Here is a 24,548-nt window from a genome sequence, read left to right as displayed (position 1 = left end):
TTGGAGAAGACTCTTGAGAGTCCCTTGGACTGCAAGGAGATTCAACCAGTCCATCCTAAAGGAGATCAGTCCTGGGTGTTCATTGGAAGGACTGATGTTGAAGCTGAAACTCCAATACTTTGGCCACCTGATGCGAAGAGCTGACTCATTGGAAAAGACCCTGATGCTGGGAAAGATGGAGGGCAAGAGGAGAAGGGGACGACAGAGGATGAGATGGTTGGATGGCATTACCGACTCAATGGACATGGGTTTGGGTAGACTCCGGGAATTGATGATGGACAGGGAGGCCTGGCGTGCTGCGGTTCATGGGGTCGCAAAGAGTCGGTCATGACTGAGTGACTGAACTGATGACTGAAGACAAATGATATGAATTTGCTATATGCTGTAAGAAGCCAGGATGATTAGAAATAGTGGATATAAGACCAGTTTACCTGGCTACAGAGAAAGTCAAGAACATTAATAAATGGAAAGAGATTAAAGGGCTTCAGTGCAGAAACGACATCAGATCTGTGTTTACCAAACTGCTGTTCTTGAGACTAGCAGGCTTCCAGCTTCTGTTAATGGCAGAGTAGCTTGGTCAGACTAAGTTCCCATAGAGAGAATTAGAAAATCTAGACCAAAAACAACAACAAAGGCAAAATCTATTTGAAGGCACTAAAGAGCAATAAAATGAAAGTAGAAGGTGGAAGGGAATGTACACTTAAGACACAGACACTGCAAAGGTTAAAAGCACACTTTTCTATCTTTTTGCCTGAGGGCATTTCCCAACTTATCAATACTTTAGGACAGAAAGTCAGAGCCTTTGTGGCTTGAAATGTCAGAAGGCAATGTTAGGTAGCACAGGCCAAAACATATGGACAGTTAAGGGGAAACTGAAGAAGGGTGGAAATCACAGAGTTGAGTCCTAAAATCTGCATATAAATTTAACCCAGGAAAAAAGCAATATACTTCCAAGAGACACATCAATCAATAGAACCAGACTCAGATATGAGACAGACATTGAATCTGACAGGAAATTTTAAAGAATTTAGATTAATGTGTTAAAGGCTCTAATGGAAAAGGTGCATGCATGTGTGCTAAGTCTCTTCAGTCGTGTCCGACTCTTTGTCACCTTACGCACTGTAGCCCACCAGGCTCCTCTGTCCTTGGGACTCTCCAGGCAAGAATACTGGAGCAGGTTGCCAAGGCCTTCTTCAAGGGATCTTCCCCACCCAGGGATCGAACCCACATCTCTTACAGCTCCTGCTTTGGCATGCAGGTTCTTTACCATTAGTGCCACCTGGGAAGCCCAACAGAAAAGGTGAACAACATGTAAAACCAGACAGAAATTAAAAATGCCTTCAACAAGCTCCTCAGTAGACCCAACACAGGTGAAGAAAGACCAAACATTAAGACAGGTCAAAAGAAATTATCCAAACTGAAACAAAAATGAAGAAAATGTTAAAAATATATATGTATAAGAGCTGTTGGACAATATCAAATAGTCAAATATATAGGCATATATTAGTTGTCTATTGAGTGTGTAACAATTTATCCCCAAAACTTAGTAGTGTGAAAAAAACATTTATTATCTCACACAATTTCTAAAAGTGAGGGATCTGTGAACAGCTTGACTGAATGGTTCTGGCTCAGGCTATCTCACAAAGTTGAAACATACTATTCCCCAGTGTTACAGTCACCTCGTGATTTAATTGGTGCTCATTCATGTAGCTATTGGTAGGGCTTAGCCCTTCACTGGCTTTTGGCTTGTGGCTTCAGTTTCTCACCATGTGGGCATCTCCACAGAGCTATTCACAGCATGGAGTTTGCTTCCCCAGAACAACTGATCCAAGAAAAAGAAACAAGAGTGTGCCCCAAAAGGAAGTGCCAGTGACATACCATCACTTCTGATGCCTACTATCTGTCACACAGACGATCAACCCTGGTACAACGCAGGAGAGGACTACACAAGGGAATTAATACTAAGAGGCACAGGAATCCCCTGGTGGTCCAGTGGTGCGGACTCTGCACTTCCATTGCAGAGGGCTTGGGTTTGATTCCTGATTGGGTAACTAAGATCCTGCAAGTGGTACAGTGCAGCCAAGAAACAAAAACAAAAAGATACCAAGAGGCAAGGAATCACTGGAATCATCTTGGAGGCTGACTACTACAATGTATTAATAATTCTGTAATACCAGGAGAAAAGAGGGAATGGGGCAGAAGAAATATTAAATATTTAAATAAATAACGGCTGAGAATTTTCCAAAACTAAAAAATGAACACCAAACCACAGATCCAAGAAGCTCAGAGAACATCAAGCAGGATAATTTCCTCTCCTCTACCACAAGCATACAGGTTTCCCAGGTGGCTCAGGTAAAGAATCCACCTGTCAATGCAGGAGACACAGGTTCAACACCTGGGTTCGGAAGATACCCTGGAGGAGGAAATGGCAACTCACTCCAGTATTCAGAGGAACCAGACAGGCTACAATCCATGGTGTCACGAGGGGTTGGACATGTCTGAGCAACTAAGCATGCATGCTTGGATCACAAACATACACACAAACGTGGTACATCTGCTGCTGCTGCTGCTAAGTGGCTTCAGTCGTGTCCAACTCTGTGCAACCCCATAGACGGCAGCCTACCAGGCTGCTCTGTCCCTGGGATTTTCCAGGCAAGAACACTGGACTGGGTACATCTGCTAAAGACTGCTAAAAACAAACTGCTAAAAAAAAAAGACAAAGAAAAAATCTTGAAAGCAATGAGAGGGGAAAAAAAAAAAAGACCAAAAGAACATTACACACAGAGAAAGAAAATATTTATCTAGACTTCTCATCAGAAATCAAACAAGTTAGAAGAAAATGCAGTGATACCTTTAAAATACTCAGAGAAAGAGAAAAAACAAATCAACCCAGAATTGCATATCCAGTAAAAATATACTTCAGAAATAAATGAGAAATAAACACACTATCAGAAAAACAAAACCAGAAAATTCACTGCCAACATACTCACACATGTCAAAGTTGTTTAGGCAAAAGGAATATGACCAGAAATCTGGCACCAGACAGAAACTTGGATTCAAATAAAGAAATAAAGAATGCTAAAAATGGAATGCAAGATAAAAGCATTCACTTTCTTATTTTTAATTCCTTTAAATGACAAATGAGTGAAGCAAAAACATTACAAAGTACTGTGCTATTGTTTCTGTAAAAGTAAAATATGTAATAATGATAGCAAAACGGATGGGGGGAGAAATTCAAAGCATATTAAAATACTTATACTACACATGAAGCAACATAGTGTTATTTAAAGACAGACTTTGATCAAGTAAAGATGTATATTATAAACACTAAGGCAACCATTATAAAGTTCTTTTCAAAAAGGTACAAAGTCAATAATGGAGATAAAATGGCACCACAGTTAATCCAAGAAGAAAAAAAAAGGAAGAAAAGAATAGCTGAACAAATAAAAAATAATTAGTAAAATGGTAGATTCTGATCCAACCAATCAAATGTGAATAGTAGAAACTCATCAATTAGACAGAAATTGTCAAAATGGAAAAAAGAATAGTATCAATTATATGCTATCTACAAAATACTTTAATATAAAGATATAGATAGGTTAAAAGTAAATGGATGAAAATATATATATTATAAATACAAAGCAAACAACACTGGAATAGTAATATTAATATTAAACAAAGGAAACTTCAGAATCAGGAATATTATCAGGAACAAAGACAGCAATTAGACAATGAGAAAAGTGTCAATTCTCCAAGAAGACTATCCTAAATGTGTATGCCTCTGACAACAGAGCTTCAAAATTCATGAAGTAAAACAAACAGAATGGAAAGGAGAAGCAAACCAATAAATTACAGCTTGGAAAGTCAAGACTCCTCTGTCAGTAATCACAAAATAAGTAGACAGATAATCATTAATACTAAGGTTACAGAAGACCTAAACAACACTATCAACAAACTTGACCTATATGGAATTTATAGAATACGCGACCCACAAAAGCAGAATAAATTCTTCTTAAGAGCACATAAAACATTCACCAAGTTAAGATTTTATTCATGGGCATAAAACCAAGTTTAACAAATCTAAAGGAACAGAAATCATATAAATTATGTTCTCAAGTCATATAACAGAATTAAAGTATAATCAATAACAAGAAGATAACTGGAAAATTTGCAAATATTTGGAGTTAATTGCACCAAATATCTAAAAAACCTGTGGGTCAAAAGAAAATCATGAGGGAAATTATAAAACATATTTTCTTTAATTTATTTTTTGGCTGCACCACGGCTTGCAGGCTTAGCTCCCCTACCAGGGATCAAACCCCAGCCCCAACAGGGAGAGCACTGAGTCTTAACCACTAGACTTGACCACCAGGAATTCAAATTATAAAGCATATAAAATTGAATTTAAAAAAATAGTGTATCAAAATTTGTGAAATGCAGCTAAGGCAGTGCTTAAAGGGACATTTACAGAAGTCTCAAATAAATCATCTTAGCTTCCACCTCAAGAAACTAGAAAAAGGGCACAAAACGGGATGAGCACATTTTCTGGGATAATGGAAGTGTTCTATGTATCAAGAGGGATGAGGGGCTACAACCAGGGTATCCACTGTCACACTGTACAGTTAATATTTGGGCATTTTAACATTGTACAGCTTCCCTCAATATCAAAAGAGCTATATAAAAATTATCATATCGTAGGACAGGGAATAGATGGAAATATAAGGTAATAGAAGTGTAGAAACTTGATAATTATTGTAGCTGGGTACTTAGGAGTTTATTAACTCTTCTTCACTTTGAACGTTGTTGAAATTCTTTATAACAAAACTTTTTAAAAGTTAAAAATACCATTCTTTTTTTTGGAAATGAAGGAGAATATGGAAGTAGAAAGCATAATGGATCTTAGAGAAGAAAAGGAAGAGGAAAAATAACATCACTTGACATAGGATGGTGGCAGAGTAGGTAAAGAAAAGAAGACCACACAAGACCTGCTATTTGCCTGACTAAAGATTATGAAGGAAAGGCAGAAATAAAAAATGTCTCCAAGGTTTCTGGCTTCAGCAAAATGGGTAGAAGATGGCCTTTTTTATTCAAATGGAGAACAGTTTAGAAGGAAAGATTAGGAGTTCATTTTTGGAGAGGGCAGGCTTCAGATGTCTATGAGACATCCAAACAGATATCAAATAAGTAGATGAATATATTAGTCTAGAGTTTAGAAGAGAGATGTGGACTGGAAATACTAACTGGAGGTTGCTGGCACATACTTAAGTTTAAAAATAGATAAGTACGTAGTATTTATAGACGGTTTCTCCTGTCACTGCCATTATTAATATTAATGTTAACTATCATCTCATCATCCCTTAAAGTAGTAAAAATATATCCTCACATTAAGTATGTCTGACTTACACAGTAAGTATGATTATCACACTTAACAGGGAAAAAACAAAAAAGGCTTGTCTGGAACATGACAATGCCAGAGGTAAAAGTAAAGTTTGACCACAAAATTTCATTTCATTGAAAACTGTTAGATCTGTTCATTCCAAAACAGTGACTGCAGAAATAATGGAGAATTGATTAAATCTCACCAATTTAATTTTCATTCTAAGTGGAACAAAAAAATAACAGTTCTCTCAATTTTAGCTTATCTCAAATTCAAAATGATTAACATATTACTAAATCTATTTCAGCCTTCAACAAACTCCAGGATGATATATTATGTCCTAGATTAATAAATAATTTGAAGGTAGAGACGGAAATCTGTTTCTTTTTAAATAATAAAAAAAAAACTTTATCTTTGAACACAGCTAAAATGGTAATTGGCAAGCCTCTTACAAGAAAAATCTAAGAGCCAGTCATTTCCATAATCACTCCATTTCAGAGAATTTAGGCATGATCATGAAACTGTAAAAACCCCGTTCTGAAGTGAACACAATTCAGACTAAAACTACAAACTAAAATTGCTCTTATCAGTTACTATAGAGCCTTTTCTCATACATGATAAATACAATTTGGCAAATAAAATTTGCTACTTTTACCTTAGAACTAACTTATGAATATATTAGTTTGGAATGCAGGAATGGAATGGAAAGAGGACAGGAGAAGGAGGAAAAACTCTTACTGAGATAATTTTATGTATGAGGCACTCTTCCAAGTCATATATGCATACTTTTTCTGACTAAATACTCACAATATCCTCATAAATGCAGGTATTATTATTCTCCCTATGCTTCACACATAAGGAAACACATAAAGAAACATTAAGCAGCTTTCCAAGGTCACAAAGCCGGTAAGTGGTAGACCCAGAATTTCAACTCTTACTCTGTTATAAGCACTCAGGATATAACTACAACATACATTAGCCTTTCCCAACAAATAGATTAATTAACCCTCTTGCCTCATGACCAAAATGTAGATTTTCATTTCTAACTATTTTACTTGGATATTAAATTGACTCTCCCTTGCTTTTTCAAAAGTTTTCTGAATATCATATAACTTAAGCCGAAATGAAACTTCATGAGATTCAAATCTCATTCCTCTATAGTTTGTACATTATAAGAATGTGAGTTATAACTGAATATATTTACTGGGAAATTTAGAATAGTATATATGTTTTTGATCCTTGGTATGGTCATTACAGTATGCTTTTTTAAAATTCTTTAATAGAAATTGCTAGTTTTTAAAAAAGTAAAATGATTGTGAAACTCACGTGCACAAAATAACAAGAGAACAAGGGAATAGTTCTTGGTACTGAAGACAGCATTTTAATACACGATCATCATTGTTCTCATCACTCAATCCATCTGCGAATTCAGCAAAAGCAACAATCAATAAGCACACTCAAAATCTGAGAACTGTATAAACAATTTAGGCCATATTTACAAATTGAATCATCTAAAACAAAGAAAACTTATTAAATAAGAGGAGGAAGATAAAACACAACAAAAACAATGACCTGAAAATTCTGGATTTACGATTCATATATTTATGGGTTTAATTAACTGATAGTTTATTAAATTGATAGTTTACTAAGACAAAAGAGAATATGCCTATTAATAAACCCAAAGGAAAGAAATGTGATCAGTAGGTTAAAATACCATACTAGAAACCAAAAGCTATGAATTCTAGTCTCAGTTCAGTCACTTAAGAGACTATAAGCAAATTATATGATTATATTTTGTTTCATATTAACTTAAAAGAGGTCAGCAAAATAATGAGCAATGGTTCTACCAGCAACAGAACCAGTTTCATGTGCCTGCTTCTTCTTAACCTCTGCTGCTGCTGCCGCTGCCAAGTCTCTTCAGTCGTGTCCGACTCTGTGCGACCCCAGAGACGGCAGCCCACCAGGCTTCCCCCTCCCTGGGATTCTCCAGACAAGAACACTGGAGTGGGTTGCCATTTCTTTCTCCAATGCAGGAAAGTGAAAAGTGAAAGTGAAATCACTCAGTCATGTCTGACTCTTAGCGACCCCATGGACTGCAGCCTACCAGGCTCCTCCGTCCATGGGATTTTCTTCTAAGCAATAACATTTAGAGAGAGATGTACAGAAGAAGACAACATGGGCACTAGGAAGAGAATACAAAAAGCAATTTCTAACAAATGTTAGTATGTAGCTGATATTCTCTAAGTCTTAAAGTATGTAATAAGTTGTGTGTATATATGAAAAGAATGTAACATGTAGAAAGAGGACCAAAGATATCATTTTTATAAGTCCTTACACTATCTGCCTCAAAATTCCCTGGGGTACTTATTAATAATATAGAAAGAAGCACTACACCCCAGACCCATTTATGGATAAGAATCTTTGAAGCCTGGATCCAAAGACTGATTTAAGCCCTTGCCAAGTCTCTTACACACTGAAAGTCAAGATATGCTGGCCAGTGAGCCTTAACTTTTTTCCCAGATTATAACATTTTTCTCCCCTCAACTTTTAGCCAATATCACCGAGTCCTCTAAACTTTCAAATTAGAAAACTCATTCATGCATGCAATAAATGTTTTTCTAAGGTCTAAGCTGCAACAGGTCCCTACGCTTGTCAAAAGACAAGCTCTTTGGGGCCTCACCATCTCATGGCGAAGTCTAGACAAAACTCAACTGATCTCATAGCATGAACCTGAGAGACATATGACTCAGTTCTTTAATCAGACAACCAGTAAGCCAGACAGACATATGTTACAACAGCCAATTTTCCTACTTTTAGCTCACAAAGTAAATATCACAATAATGCAAAATGGGCAGCTCAAAATCAGTGGTTAACTTTAGCAACTCAATTTGACCAATCAAAGGAGGTTTAGAGCATACAGTAAGTACACTGCTCTAAAGGTATCAAAGTTCATGATTACTTGTTCTGTCACTTTTTTCTAGAATACACAGGCCCAGAAGGTATACCTAAAATTATAAGAATATTCATGAAATATTTTTACCAACAAATATTTTTGAGTACTTGCTCAGGAACTGTTCAAAAATGAACAAAGACTCTGGAAACAGATGATCTGGGTTTGAATTCTTCCTTTCCCATTTACTGGACATGCAATAATGGGCAAATTGCTTAAGAAGGAAGATTAAATGAGAAAATGTATATAAAACACTTGGCCCAATATGTGGTGATACCAAGTGCTTAAGTAATATGTTGATTACTTAAGACTCAGCTTAATTGTATCTCAACAGCAATGACCTCTATTCACATTTGACATCAAAATAACTACTGTATAAATTATAGTTAATATGATATTTAGCATATTAGTAGAATTAAAGCTTCTCAACAGCAGGCTTTGTATGTCTCATTCACTCCTGCAGCCTCAACAGTTAGAACAGTGTCTAATACAAATATCTTGCAAGTAAATGATTCAACAAAAATGTAATAAAAGAAAATATAAAAATGATGAAACAAATGCCTGGTGTAGCAGGTGTCAGATAACGTTATTTTTACCTAATTATAAAAATAAATAATTATGGAAAATCTGAAAAACTCTTAAAAGATAAAGAAAACTAAAATATCTCATAATTTTATCAGCTCAATATTTCTCTAAATATATACACAGAATCTAAGGGACTTGGGATTGTAATCTATATTCTTTTAAATCCTAGTTTAGGTTTTTTGCAAGTTAAAATGAGTTCATTAGTGTCTGTGATCAATGCAAAGAAATAGAGGAAAATAAGAGAATGGGAAAGACTAGAGATCTCTTCAAGAAAATTAGAGATACCAAGGGAACATTTCATGCAAAGATGGGCTCAATAAAGGACAAAATGGTATGGACCTAACAGAAGCTGAAGATATTAAGAAGAGGTAGCAAGAATACACAGAAGAACTGTACAAAAAAGATCTTCATGACCAAGATAATCATGATGGTATGATCACTCACCTAGAGCCAGACATCCTGGAATGTGAAGTCAAGTGGGCCTTAGAAAGCATCACTACGAACAAAGCTGGTGGAGGTGATGGAATTCCAGTTGAGCTATTTCAAATCCTAAAAGATGATTCTGTGAAAGTGTTGCACTCAATATATCAGCAAATTTGGAAAACTCAGCAGTGGCCACAGGACTGGAAAAGGTCAGTTTTCATTCCAGTCCCAAAGAAAGGCAATGCCAAAGAATGCTCAAATGACCGCACAATTGCACTCATCTCATATGCTAGTAAAGTGATGCTTAAAATTCTCCAAGCCAAGCTTCAGCAAAACGTGAACTGTGAACTTCCAGATGTTCAAGCTGGTTTTAGAAAAGGCAGAAGAACCAAAGACTAAATTGCCAGCATCCGCTGGATCATCGAAAAAGCAAGAGAGTTCCAGAAAAACATCTATTTCTGCTTTATTGACTATGCCAAAGCCTGTGACTGTGTGGAGCACAATAAACTGTGGAAAATTCTGAAAGAGATGGGAATACCAGACCGCCTGACCTGCCTCTTGAGAAATCTGTATGCAGATCAGGAAGCAACAGTTAGAACTGGACATGGAAAAACGGACTGGTTCCAAATAGCAAAAGGAGTATGTCAAAGCTGTATATTGTCACCCTGCTTATTTAACTTATATATGTAGAGTAGGGATTGGGGGCAGGAGGAGAAGGGGACGATAGAGGATGAGATGGCTGGATGGCAACACCGACTCAATGGACATGAGTTTGAGTGAACTCCGGTAGTTGGTGATGGACAGGGAGGCCTGGCGTGCTACAATTCATGTGGTCGCAAAGAGTTGGACACGACTGAGCAACTGAACTGATGCAGAGTACATCATGATAAACGCTGGGCTGGAGGAAGCACAAGCTGGAATCAAGATTGCTGGGAGAAATATCAATAACCTCGGATATGCAGATGACACCACCCTTATGGCAGAAAGTGAAGAACTAAAGAGCCTCTTGATGAAAGTGAAAGAGGAGAGTGAAAACAGCTTAAAGCTCAACATTCAGAAAACTATTATCATGGCATCTGGCCCCATCACTTCATGGGAAATAGATGGGGAAACAGCGGAATCAGTGACTGACTTTATTTTTCTGGGCTCCAAAATCACCACATATGGTGACTGCAGCCATGAAATTAAAAGACGCTTACTCCTTGGAAGGAAAGTTATGACCAACCTACATAGCATATTCAAAAGCAGAGACATTACTTTGCCAACAAAGGTCCGTCTAGTCAAGGCTATGGTTTTTCCAGTGGTCATGTATGGATGTGAGAGCTGGACTATAAAGAAAGCTGAGTGTCGAAGAATTGATGCTTTTGAACTGTGGTGTTGGAGAAGACTCTTGAGAGCCCCTTGGACTGCAAGGAGATCCAACCGGTCTATCCTAAAGGAGATCGGTCCTGGGTGTTCATTGGAAGGACTGCTGTTGAAGCTGAAACTCCAATACTTTGGCCACCTGAGGTGAAGAGCTGACTCAATGGAAAAGACCCTGATACTGGGAATGATTGAGGGCAGGAGGAGAAGGGGACGACAGAGGATGAGATGGTTGGATGGCATCACCGACTCAATGGACATGGGTTTGGGTGGTCTCTGGGAGTCGATGATGGATGGGGAGGCCTGCGGTTCATGGGGTCGCAAAGAGTTGGACATGACTGAGTGACTGAACTGAACTAACCCAATAGGACTGATATTCTAACTAAAAAGGGGAAATTTGGAACCAGACATGGGGAGAGAGAAGAGGATATAAAGAGACATAAGGAGAAAGTAGCCATTTACAAGCCAAGAAGGCAGTCTGGAACAGATGTTTCTCTGATAGATGTCAGAAGGAAATAATCCTGCTAACACCCTGATTCTAGACTTCAGTCTTCAGAATTGTGAGACAGATATCTGGATGATTTTTGGCATTACTTTTTAGCTTCCATATATAAGTGACATGATATTTGTCTTTCTTTGCCTGAATTAATCTAAGAAATTTAGGATTGTAGTTTATATTCTTTTAAATATTATTCTGTTTAATATCACATCATTAACATTTTTCAAAATTAGTATTCTCTCATTTGGCTATAGCATTATATGTAACATCTCCAACTGACAGACTGTTTCCAATTTCTTCCTGTATAAATCATGCTGTGAGGAACATTAAATATATCAATCACTGAATCTCTGATTATTTCTTTAGAATAATTGCAAGAAAGACAAATCATCTCTTTAGGCTTTGTAATAAACACTGATAAATTGCTCTCCTGAAAAGTTACTAATTCATATTCCCTATGCACTGTGTTCCTATCAAGTGCTAGGAAGAAGTATCATTCTAAACTTAGGAGCAATAAAAATAAAAAAGGAAAATGCAAAAAATATATGCTAAAAATTTTTACACATAGTTCAGTTCAGTTCAGTTCAGTTCAGTCCCTCAGTCGTGTCCAACTCTTTGCGACCCCATGAATCACGGCACGTCAGGCCTCCCTGTCCATCACCAACTCCCGGAGTTCTCTCAGATTCACCTCCATTGAGTCAGTGATGCCATCCAGCCATCTCATCCTCTGTCATCCCCTTTTCCTCCTGCCCCCAATCCCTCCCAGCATCAGAGTCTTTTCCAATGAGTCAACTCTTCACATGAGGTGGCCAAAGTACTGGAGTTTCAGCTTCAGCATCATTCCCTCCAAAGAAATCCCAGGGCTGATCTCCTTCAGAATGGACTGGTTGGATCTCCTTGCAGTCCAAGGGACTCTCAAGAGTCTTCTCCAACACCACAGTTCAAAAGCATCAATTCTTTGGTGCTCAGCTTTCTTCACAGTCCAAGTCTCACATCCATAAATAACCACTGGAAAAACCATAGCCTTGACTAGACAGACCTTGGTTGGCAAAGTAATGTCTCTGCTTTTCAATATGCTATCTAGGTTGGTCATAACTTTTCTTGCAAGGAGTAGGCGTCTTTTAATTTCATGGCTGCAGTCACCATCTGCAGTGATTTTAGAGCCCCCCAAAATAAAGTCTGACACTGTTTCCACTGTTTCCCCATCTATTTCCCATGAAGTGATGGGACCGGATGCCATGATCTTAGTTTTCTGAATGTTGAGCTTTAAGCCTACTTTTTCACTCTCCCCTTTCACTTTCATCAAGAGGCTTTTAGTTCCTCTTCACTTTCTGCCATAAGAGTGGTATCATCTGCATATTTCTCCTGGCAATCTTGATTCCAGCTTGTGCTTCTTCCAGCCTAGCGATTCTCATGATGTACTCTGCATAGAAGTTAAAGAAGCAGGGTGACAATATACAGCCTTGACATACTCCTTTTCCTATCCGGAACCAGTCTGTTGTTCCATGTCCAGTTCTAACTGTTGCTTCCTGACCTGCATATAGGTTTCTCAAGAGGCAGGTCAGGTGGTCTGGTATACCCATCTCTTTCAGAATTTTCCACAGTTTATTGTGCTCCACACAGTCAAAGGCTTTGGCATAGTCAATAAAGCAGAAATAGATGTTTTTCTGGAACTCTCTTGCTTTTTTGATGCTCCAGCGGATGTTGGCAATTTAGTCTTTGGTTCTCCTGCCTTTTCTAAAACCAGTTTGAACATCTGGAAATTCACGGTCCACGTATTGCTGAAGCCTGGCTTGGAGAATTTTGAACATTACTAGTGTGTGAGAAGAGTGCAATTGTATTGTTTGAGCATTCTTTGGTATTGCCTTTCTTTGGGACTGGAATGAAAACTGACCTTTTCCAGTCCTGTGTCCACTGCTGAGTTTTCCAAATCTGCTGGCAATTGAGTGCAGCACTTTCAAAGCATCACCTTTCAGGATTTGAAATAGCTCAACTGGAATTCCATCACCTCCACTAGCTTTGTTCGTAGTGATGCTTTCTAAGGTCCACTTGACTTCACATTCCAGGCTATCTGGCTCTAGGTGAGTGATCACACCATCGTGATAAGCAGTTAACAATATTTAGAACAGCAAACAGGAAAATATTTACCTTTAACAAAAAAGGCTGACTAGATGTATTTCTTCTTTTGTGAATTACCTATTAATAATCTTTGTCCATTTAGGGAAATATTTAGTTTTTCTAATCCATCTGTATAACTTTCTCATGTAAGAGGACACAAAAGACTTATCACCTATTCCAAACATTAAAGCATTAAGCACTTTAATACAATTAGGTCAACCAATCTTCAAAACCATATTTCAGCCAGAGGTCATTTCCCCCCATTTTATTTACTCAGTTTCCTCACCTTTAATTTTCTCCAGGTCAGCTCAAAATACTCACGTCAATCAGATTTCAAATCCTATCCTCATCGTAATGCATACTACATGAAATAAGTACAATTTTGAAAAGAGTAAGGACAACACTAAAATTATGTTCAACTAAGTCTATTAATAACATAGACTATTTTCATTCAATTTGTGGCATGTTTCTTTTTTTAATGGGAAATTCCTGTCTAAGAAAAATACATTTATAATACTCAATGATTACATAAAACAAAATAATACATCTATATAAGCAATTATTAGAGTTAGTGGCAAATGTGCTTGACAGATGTAAAGCGTAATTAAAGACTGTTTTGTTCTTGCTTTTTTCCAAACAAGTATTTTAATTTTATTCAAAAATCCTGAATTAAATTTTTTATACATTTCAATTCATCATTAGAATGTAAAATATAATTTTACTATGATAAAAATGACTAAGGATATTTGTAAAGGAGATCATAAAATAATTACCAATAGAATAAATATATTAAGTACATTAGATTTTATATAAACAATGTTTCAAACAATCAGTTTGACAGATAACAATGATATATAAAGGATTTATCTAACAAAGACAATTACACAAATAATCTATAAAGACTAATCTACAACCTTGTAACTAAAAGCACAATTTAGCAAAATTAAGACCAGATAATGTCAAATTGAAGCATTAAAGGGAAGTGTGTTTTTCCAGGAAGGCCCAGAACTGAAGCAGCACAGAAGTGTGAGACTACTACTATGATTCATCCTCCTTAATAATCCTAAAAGCATAGACTGAAGAAGTAAAAGCATCAAAAAAAGCACATAAAAATTGAAAAGTCAAAAGACACATATAAAGTATCTATAAATATTAAATGTGGCCAAAATATCTATTAGTTTGTCTAAAATAAGTCTCAAAGTCAATCTATTGAAGGAATAGGTATTCCATCCAGGACAAGTTCTTAACATCTCTATGTCTCAATTTCCTCATCAGCAGAATAGGTCTAATAAGAATATGTTCCACAAGTACCGTAAGTTTTGAATGAGACAGTAGCTGTAAAGTACTTAGAAAAGGGTCTGGAGAATAATGGCCATACCAGTGTTGTCTATTACTATCATCATCTATACAATTATACACTAAAATATACTTTTTATCACCTAACAAGGAAAAAAATTACGAGTGAGAAAAGTTCTCACCTCTTCTTAAGGATTGGAGGTTTATTGAAATGATGGTTTAGACATTGGTTTTGTTATAGTGTGGTTGTTTTTTTTTAAAAGTCCTATTTGTTAGCATTATATACCAAGTACTATAGGAGTTTCAGGAGTTGGGAGAGAAGGTGAAAAGGAAATGACAGAATGAAAGAAATTCTCACCAAAATGTTGAGAATCACTGAAAATGAGTGAAAAGCACACAGGGATTCATTGTATTATTCTACCTAATTCTGTATTTGAAGGTTTTTATAATAGAAAGTAAAAAAAAAAAAAAAAAAAAACCTAAAACATTCAATTTAATATAATACGTTAAAATATTTTAGTATTTTCTTAAGTCTAATAAATTATTTTTTTTTTAGTGGTTTCCTTTAAAAGCTCTTAAACGTCACATGACGTTCCTACTCAAAATGCATATGCACTGTACTGGAATATACTAAGAGCTAATAATTATTTGTAAAGGGAATAAATAAGGGAATTAATGGTAGAGGCCCTTTTTCTTCAAAGATTTAAGACTAAACAGCTGTGCCAAAAGCCTTCTCAGGATTAATATCATAATTAGACTCATCTTAGGATAAATTCTTTCATATCTTATGGTGAATATGGATACAGCAAACAACATAAATTCATGATATTTAAAATAATACAAATCTACATATATAAATAATTCTGAGTTGGGAATGAACAAATTTTTAAAGAATGAAATATATCCTTTAAATGTAAATATAAACTCTTCAGAGGTAACTGTGTTGCTTTACAAAGATTTTTTTACCAAATAGTTATACAAAACATGAAGAACACACTTTGGTTCTAAGACTAATTTTTAAATGTCTAAAAAAACAAACCCAAAAAAACTAATATAGAAAAAAAATCAAGAAAAAATCTATAGATCTCTATTATAAAAAAACCTCCTTATTATAGGTTCTGACAAACCAAAGGAAAACAACACCTATCTCTGTATTATATTAACTGCATGTAGTGGTGACTAGGGGCTTCCCTGGTAGCTCAGCAGTTAAACGAATCCACCTGCAGGGCAGGAGACACAGGTTCAATTCCTGGGTCAGGAAGATCCCCTGGAGGAGGGCATGGCGACTCACTCCAGTATCCTTGCCTGGAGAATCCCACAGCAGGCTACAGTTCACAGGGTCGCACGGAGCCAGACACGACTGCATCATGTGAGCACGCAGATGATTAGAAACACAGATCACTTACGGGCCTCATCACTCAGCAAGGTATTTTAAAAAAAGAATTCAAGTATTGTAATACAGACAACTATGCGTACAGAACTATATAGCCACTATCTGTGAAATCACAGACCTTCCCAATAAGGTCTAGGAGAAACAGAAAATAAATTATCAAAGATGTCCAAAACAAGCCTAATAGAACACTTCAAAGCATCACTGTGTCCTGCCATTTCATAATGCAATACTTATAGTATTATTTTTGCACCGTTTCCCTGCAATAATGAGTCAGCATCCAAACGAATCTTAATCAGGAAACACCCTGAGAGGACAATACTTACAAAGTTTTTGAGATGCAAGTTGTATTGACTGACCCCATAGCTTTCTATCTTGATTTCTGAGACTGTCATTGATGAAATGAACTGCAGGTATAGCTTTGTGCTGGGCATGTTTCAGTAATTTTCCTGCCTTCATACGATCCAGCTCTTGTACAACCACCCAGGGAATTATTAACACAAGTCTCTCAAAGCCTAAAAAATAAAAAGATTTCTTATAAGTCAACAAATATGTATTAAGCTACTAAATCAAACTGCTGTAGGAGAATTAAAAGTTTTAAAGAAATTCACAATCTAAATAAAGAAACAATACATAAAAATAGGAACTTAAAACAGATACAGTGTCAAGAGAACATTACAAAAATAAATACTAATACAACCGGAGATCAAAGAAAAGGAAGTTTAGAAGCTAGATTAACCAGTAAAGGCTCTTCCCCTTTTTACTTAAGCTGATTATGCTGTGCGCGCTTGTGCTTAACAACATATCCAAATGAAAGTAAGTTTACAGGGAGTAAAAACCTCACATCACTGTTAATATAAAATGTTAAATAAGAAAATCAGAATCAGTCAGTATGTTTTATAAATACCTGGGATTTCTCTTGTCTTCAAAAGCCTAACAAATTTGAGATGATTCATTAGAATATTTGTGTCAATAACAATTAGAAGCTTTTTGTCTGAAGCAGCATTTGCTAGGGAAAAAAAGCAAAGTGAGAACTGACATTTGTAACACACTTATATAATAAATAAAACTTTGTTATCATAGAACTCTGACAGCATTCTTAAGGCAATCCTTTAAACAACAAAAACACATTTACTCCAATTCTTAAGAGAAAGAACAGCAATCAGTGTTTAATCATCCACCAGTAGAATATTGCATATTACTTATGGGTAGATTTTTAAATCATAAACTAACTTATGACAGCAGTAATTATGTTGTCAAACCCTGTACTCTATCACTGGTAGTTATCCAGTTAGGAATGAGAACCTAATCTTAATATATTGTGAAATAACACTGAAAAGATAAATATGTATAAAAAGAAAGAAAACTAATAATACTAGTATTATTTCTTCTTAGGGTCATATTAGGAACAGGTGAACTGATTCACAGATAATAAATTGGAAAATGCAACATGAATATAATGTAGCAGCATTACTATTTTTGTAAATGCCATTCAAAACTGTATACTAGCATACTCTGGAGGAGTAAGAATAATCACAAGAGTAAGAATAATCTCAGGTTTTCTTCTCCTAGGAGTAAGAATAATCACAGTTTTACTATATAAGTAAGAAATTCATGAATACCTTTGAGGAAATTGCAGTGTTTCTGATCAGTGCTTTACAAACTTGAAACTGTTAAAATTTATGATTAAGAACAAGACTAACAGACTAGTCATAATTCTGATTACTGTCCTTAGGCAAAAAAAAGAAAGAAAATACTTCTAACTGCCTAATAATGTGAGATATATAAAGCAAATGATAACACAAATCTTAGACCTGATTCCTACAGCTGAAAGAAATATACCATATTTTATTATTTCAAATGAGCACATTTTAACATTTCACCTAAATATTATAAAAATTGAACACTGAGAAAACACAGGAGATTGCAAACACAGTCATATACATAAAGTCATATACATACCAGCAGAGGAATGTATATCATGTTCTACCACGTCAATTTCCATACTCATTAACTCTCCTGAAGGTGGAACCTCAGGTAAATCCACACTTTTTCCCACACGAGCAGCATGAAGCTCTTCTACTATCTGCATCTAAATTGCAAAAGACCCGCAAAACAATATTTTAATTATTTTCTCTTCAGATTAGTAAGAAAGCAATTAATTCTTAATTCGCTTAATATCAGATAGTCTGTGGAAAGCAAAAACTTTACAAAAATATGGCAAAAAAAAAAAAACCCACAGATTTATAAACATATACAAGGTTTACAGGAACAGAATTTGAAATAGAAGATATATGTATATCTATAACTCAAATCAACTTTGCTATACAGCTGAAACTAACATAACATTGCAAATCAACCATAGTAAAAAAAAAATTTTTTTAAGCTCTTTAAAAAAAATAAAATGGCTCTTCTCTTATTCTTATTACAACCTTAGGCAAATCATTTAAACACCATGGGTCTCAGTTTATCTGCACAATAGGAATGGTAAATATTTGTATCCTTTTGGTACTTTTTGTAAGGATTAAGTGAAATAACATGAAAAACCTCACATAGGGTCTAATACATAAGAGATAATAAGTTAATTCTCCAAAATAAGTTAATTATCATTTCCATTCTCACTTCAAAGTACTTTAGGAGCCTAATATGTTTTTGTCTGGATGATCAGCACTCTTCCTAATTTCTAAGATTGTTAATTAACTATGAAAAACTGAAATCCAGATCTTTATACGATTTTCATTTCAGGGAAGTAGTTCCCTGATGTATTATAATGTAAAGAAATTAAAGTATAACCTAATTTTAGAGCAGAGGTGAGAAATCTTTCTTCTATCAAGGGGCACTGACCCAGAAGACATAAAAATATAACTGACTATCACAAATAAAAAGCAATCAGCATGGTTTTAAAGTTTCCTTTAAATAGAAAAACCCAAAGTGTTCTCTGAATCTAATTTTAATTTAGAAGCAGAGAACATAAAATTACATGCAGTACTTCTAATAGGTTTGACCAGAAGATTCTAGCTGAGAAATGAAGCAACAGGTAAAAAATAAATATGTATGTGTTTTCACTTTCATCTTGTTGCTAATTAGAAAAATGAGGCAAAAACATTAATATTATACTGTATTTTGGCAAGCTGAGGTGTAAGCATGCAAAAACATAACATTAAATTAAAATTAATATTGTAAGCATAGGCTCCACGCTTTTTATTCAAAACAAATTAGAGCTTATTAGGAAAAAAAGGCCAAAAGGTGATTGAATAAATGGAAATACTTTTCCAAAGAATTTTTCAGCACTTCATAAATACTTATATACTGAATTAAGTAGAGACATCACTGTTATTTTCATGATATAAAAGTTTTTATCATTTTTTTTTGTTAAAATAGGAATCCACTGTCTTAATTTCATTAAAAATATTCAAAGTAAACAAATATATCAGTAACCTCTTGATCTGCATCTTGAATACTTTCAACTGACACTGAAGAACATGGTGCTTCAAAACTCTGAAATGAAAAGTAATTTTATTAATTAGTTAAGAAGCATACACCAAGAATAAGGTTTTTCAGCTATGGAACTACTGACATTCAGGATCAGACGATTCTTTGTTTTGGGGGTTAATACTCTTCTCACTTCAGGGAAGTAGTTCCCTGATGTATCATAATGTAAAGAAATTAAAGTAGAATCTAACATTAGAGTAGAGGTGAGAAATCTTTCTTCTATCAAGGGGCACTGACCCAGAAGACACAAAAGTATAACTGACTGTCACAAATAAAAAGCAATCAACATGGTTTTAAAGTCTTCTTTAAATAGAAAAACACAAAGCGTTTGGGGTTGTTCCAAGCTTTGTAGGATGTTTAGAAGTATCTCTTCCCTTTACCCACTAGATATGTACCTCCCTCCCATCCTTGACAATCAAAAATGTCTCCATCCCTTTGCCAAAACAATTTCAGTGTTATAACAGAGACAGAATTTGATGTAAATGGAGTTGAAGAGAAAATTATCTATACTTCAGTTTACATTCCGGTAAGTTATACTGTTTGGGGGCGAATACTTCAATAAATGCAATAGAAAGAAAAACAATGAACTGAAAAAAAAAAAAAAAGTCTCCATCAAATCAGTTGCCAAATACCCACTAAGAGGCAAAATTGCCCCCACATGAAAAACTGTCCCCAGAATAGAAAAGCCTCATTCTATCAAGTCATGAAACATAGTAGAAATTCTTTAAGATTTACTCATTCATATACATGCCTCCCTAAAAATACTCATATTCTAAGAACAAAACACGCCACCTTAAGAAACAGAAATAACCATGGCAAGGATAAAAAGAATACTGGGCCTTGGTGGTGGGAAATTTTCATCCATGAGTAAATGAACCATTCCTAAAAGTGACATGACAAAACAACAAAAGAAACTTGAAGATTATTATATGGCTGAGGGAGAGAAAGACTGAAAATATATCGGTGTTTTATTTTTTGTCTCCCAGCAAAGACTGAAGATCTCTCTAATTTCAGTTCTTCCCTGGCACTTTCGGTGAGTGGCTGAGACTTACCCAATCCTACATACAGGTGAGAAGGAACTTAACTAAGCCTCTACTGAAACAAATCATCCTCTAAGAATTCGCCAAGATAACATCAAACACACATGTATTTTATAAGAAGCTGGATATAAACTGCAGACTCTTTCAGAAAGTGTATCCTATGTTGCTTCGGGAATTGAGCTTCTACCCTAACTTTCCAGTACCAATCTTCACACAATACAACACCACACACGTCACACACGTAGGCCTGTTACAGCCGCACTCTCCCATGACCGTGGGCTCTAAAATGCTTTCTCCACCTGACTTTAAATCTCACTGGAACTTTAGATTCTCTTTCGCTAAGGAGTGCCAACCAAGCTAGAGATCATTATAGAACTTCCTGCAACTTCTGACATTGAAAGTCTTTTCATTCTTTTACTTGGGTCACTACTACCCTTCACTCTCTTTGACAAGTCACTTTCAGTGATTTCAAAAAACTTTCTATCAACTTCAAATCCTTATTATAAAAGAAAGTCTTAGAGGGCATTTAAACTTTGCCTTCCCCCTTCCATGTTTTATTAAGTCCATGGATTGGGATAAAGCCTTCCCTGGAGATGACAAAAGGGAGTAACAACAATGACAGTATAAATGGCTTTATTTGCTGAAATGATTCCAAACTAAAAACCTGATTATTCACTGGCTCTGTCCTATCTACAAGATAAAAAGCAGTCTTTCCCAGAAGAGATAAAGGGATCCATTGCCTAGACCCTGGCTTCCTCTCCAACTTCCTCTCATATAGATTCTCAGCACATCTCAAGTCAAACTGAACAACACAGTGCTCATGTATGCTCGTGCCATGCAGTTTCACAACTCTGGGCCACTACACAACTGATCATTTCCCCTGGCAGCACAACACTTCTATTCTTTGCTCTACACATTTTTCAACACCAAGCTTAAGAATCTCCAAGCTTAAGAGAATCTCTTAAGAATCTCTTAATGAGCCCTTCCTTAACTCACTTCCAAATTTATTCTAACACCAGCCAAATTCCCAGGGCTCTAATATTTTCTTCACTGTATCTGAAATTGCATTTGTTTACTAATCTACCTCTCTGGGAACTTCTTGAGGGTAAAAGCATCTTATTCAAACTCTAAATGCTAATACATAATAACATTTAGATAAACTGATGAATTTCTATCCCCAGAGATTTATAAGAATTAAGTGGGATACCATTTATAAAAGTGGCCTGTAAGAATTAAAGATTTTAAAATTAAAAAAAATAAAAAACTTAAAAAAAAAAAGTTGGATTCTATTGCTTGCTAAAAAAAAAAAAAAAAGTGGCCTGTAAACAATAAATCTCTAGAATATTAGTTCACAATGGTGAGGGGAGAATACAAACTGAAAAGGATAACAAAGAACTATAAGCCTAGGGAAAAAAAGAAGTCACTTTCTCCTAGGAAAGCATAACAGGATCACTGAATACAAAAAAACACAATTACTTCTTTGTAAACTCATTATTTTAGGAAGACAATTATCCACTGAGGAATTTATGAGGAAAACAAATATAATATTTAAATGATTAGCTACTGTCACTAATAATGTTAACGATAACATATTCAAGATAAGAACAATATTTACTTGCTGCTCCTGCATCTAAATGACTTTCAGTCAGATAAGACTGCTATCAAAGGAATATAAAGAGTTTTAATTCCAATAATTGAAAAGTAATCATGCAAAAATTGCTTCCCCTACAACTTAATATTCATGCTATGTACCTCATTCAGTTTTTATAATAACTCTAAACAGAGAGCAAAAAAGTGTGTAAGATACATCTCATACTGTTCCTTAGATATACAGCACCAGGGGAATACCAAACAATGATACAAATATGTTCAGTGAACATACTGGAAAACTCAGATTCCTTTCTTGCATTCTACTCTAGAGAATTGGTTATACAGCACAAGAATAAAACTGAAGCTTTCCTTTAAGAAAGCAATAAAAAGAACAAACTCAATTCTTTCCTTCTTTGGACCTCTTCAAGTTCAGTGAAAAAGAGTACTCTTTCTCAAGCTCTTCTGGCCCCCTTGGTTACAATCCCTCCATTTTTCAAAGGAAGTATCTTATACAACACTCTATAGTCTTGATTCCTAAAAAGAGGTAACCACTGCTGTTTATAGGCAGTCTCTAAATTTCAGAGCTTCTAAAATTCCAAAGGTCTAAAAGTTCTCCTAAAGATAAATAATTTTATTTGCCATAGAAACAAGACTATCACAATTAGGTTTTCAAATTAGTCCACATATGCTGATTTACTGTATAATTTAGAAGCAAAAACAGATGTGCCAAGCTTTCTAGCCTAGATCTCTGTATATATAATTCCTCTGTCTGGAACATTCCTGCTTCTCCCATCTCACTCCACCTTGTCTTCACTTGAGTAACTCCTGTTCAACCACAGGTCCCTGGTGGCTCAGACAGTAAAGCGTCTGCCTACAATGTGGGAGACCCAGGTTCAATCCCTGGTCAGGAAGATCCTCTGGAGAAGGCAATGGCAACCCACTCCAGTACTCTTGCCTGGAAAATCCCATGCATGGAGGAGCCTGGTAGGCTACAGTTCATGGGGTCACAAAGAGTCAGACACGACTGAGTGCCTTCACTTACATGTTATCCCCTCCAGTAAATCTTACTGAATTAATCCATCCAAGGCCATGTTAATCCCCTGCTATGTGTTCCCATGTAAGGTGATTAAGTACTTGTCAGACTTGAGGTGGCTGTTTCTGTACCTCCTCATATAAGAAAGCCTTTGAAAACAATGACTGTGATTGTGGTACCTGGCATACAGGGCACTCAAAAGAATAATTTGTTAAAGGAACAGCTATTTGGAATATTAACCCTGGAATTGTACCTGGAGTTAAGAGAAAACTGTCATAGTACTTCTCTGATAGGATTATCTATAACTGCTTCCTCTGTATTTTTACACAGTCCCTTCAATTTTGGGTCCCTGATAGTTGCCAGGATAGTTTCTTAAGGAAGTTGGAATTTACAGAGTAAGATAAAAGAACCAACATACCTTCCTGACTAAACAGAATCTGCCTTTTACAATCACTATCTATAACAGAAACAACTCAAACCTAAGTGTATTTAAACTCTTTACTAAGGTCTGTATTCATTTTGCACTACCTTACCTGGGTTAGGTTTTCACCAGAACTTAAATCATTAATATCTTGATGCTCATGATATTCTCCTTCCCACTCATGAACAGTCTGCTTATATGTGGAATCTGAAAATAAATATTCACTTCTGTGCCTTGTAAACTTTAATGAAAACTGGGAGGCTTCTGGGCATTCTTTTTTCTCCTGTTTAGTCTTTAACTTGTTAGAACCTAAACTGAAGACATTTTCTTGTACAAGATTCTGGAGGGTATTGCGGGATTTTACCGGGATTTTGAAATTAATCCTTCTCCTTCTAGATTCAAAGGGTTCCTTAATTATCTTGCTGGAATTACAATCCTGAGAAAGTTGGATTCTCTTGCATTTCTCCGAAGCACATTTTTCAGAACTGTCTCTAAATTTATTGTACCTTTCTTTCTTGAATTCCTTCATCTTCTCCCTCTGAGCAAGTAAATGAGGCCATTTTTTTTCACTTGCCTGGCCTTCAGCTTTTGGTTTCACATCTTTGGCCACCTTAGGACAGCTAAAGTTTTTAATTCCATGGTCCAGCTTACTCTTAACATTTGCCAATTTAATATCTTTAACTTGAAAATCTACACATTTACTTATATCTTTCTTAGTTTCATTTGAAGAAGGACTCTGTGTAATAATCTGATTATTATCTGAATATGATGTTTCCTGGAGTGTAACAAGTCCTTGGGATGAAGAATCAATTTTTGGTCTCTTTCTTGGAGGGTCAGTTTCTACATTCAGTCTGTAAAGCAGCACAGAAAATTAGGTAGACATTACAATTAAACATAATACATAATATTGCACTGTATCATTTTAGTTAGGAAATGAAAGAACTGGCCTGATATGAACTTCATTAAAAGTAA

General features: G+C 35.6%; 1 protein-coding gene across 13 annotated transcripts in view; it reads right to left on the bottom strand.

Annotated features, from left to right (window-relative positions):
- The window catches only part of SWT1 (SWT1 RNA endoribonuclease homolog), a 106,368-nt gene that overhangs the window by 66,818 nt on the left and 15,002 nt on the right, over positions 1-24,548 (bottom strand). For all 13 annotated transcript variants that reach the window (XR_009595864.1, XR_009595865.1, XR_001044138.5 and 10 more), the window contains 6 exons: positions 23,689-24,427; positions 19,439-19,498; positions 17,963-18,092; positions 16,908-17,009; positions 16,327-16,515; positions 6,704-6,797 (listed from right to left, as the gene is read on the bottom strand). Coding sequence is in view for 4 of the 13 variants with exons in the window: in XM_012187733.5 (XP_012043123.1) it covers positions 6,704-6,797; positions 16,327-16,515; positions 16,908-17,009; positions 17,963-18,092; positions 19,439-19,498; positions 23,689-24,427 (1,314 nt within the window). In the remaining 9 variants the exon portion in view is untranslated. The remainder of the gene's footprint in view (positions 1-6,703; positions 6,798-16,326; positions 16,516-16,907; positions 17,010-17,962; positions 18,093-19,438; positions 19,499-23,688; positions 24,428-24,548) is intronic.

Source organism: Ovis aries, chromosome 12, assembly GCF_016772045.2.
Source record: "Ovis aries strain OAR_USU_Benz2616 breed Rambouillet chromosome 12, ARS-UI_Ramb_v3.0, whole genome shotgun sequence".
NCBI classification, from domain to species: domain Eukaryota; kingdom Metazoa; phylum Chordata; class Mammalia; order Artiodactyla; family Bovidae; genus Ovis; species Ovis aries.
This window is presented reverse-complemented; position numbering and strand designations above follow the sequence as displayed.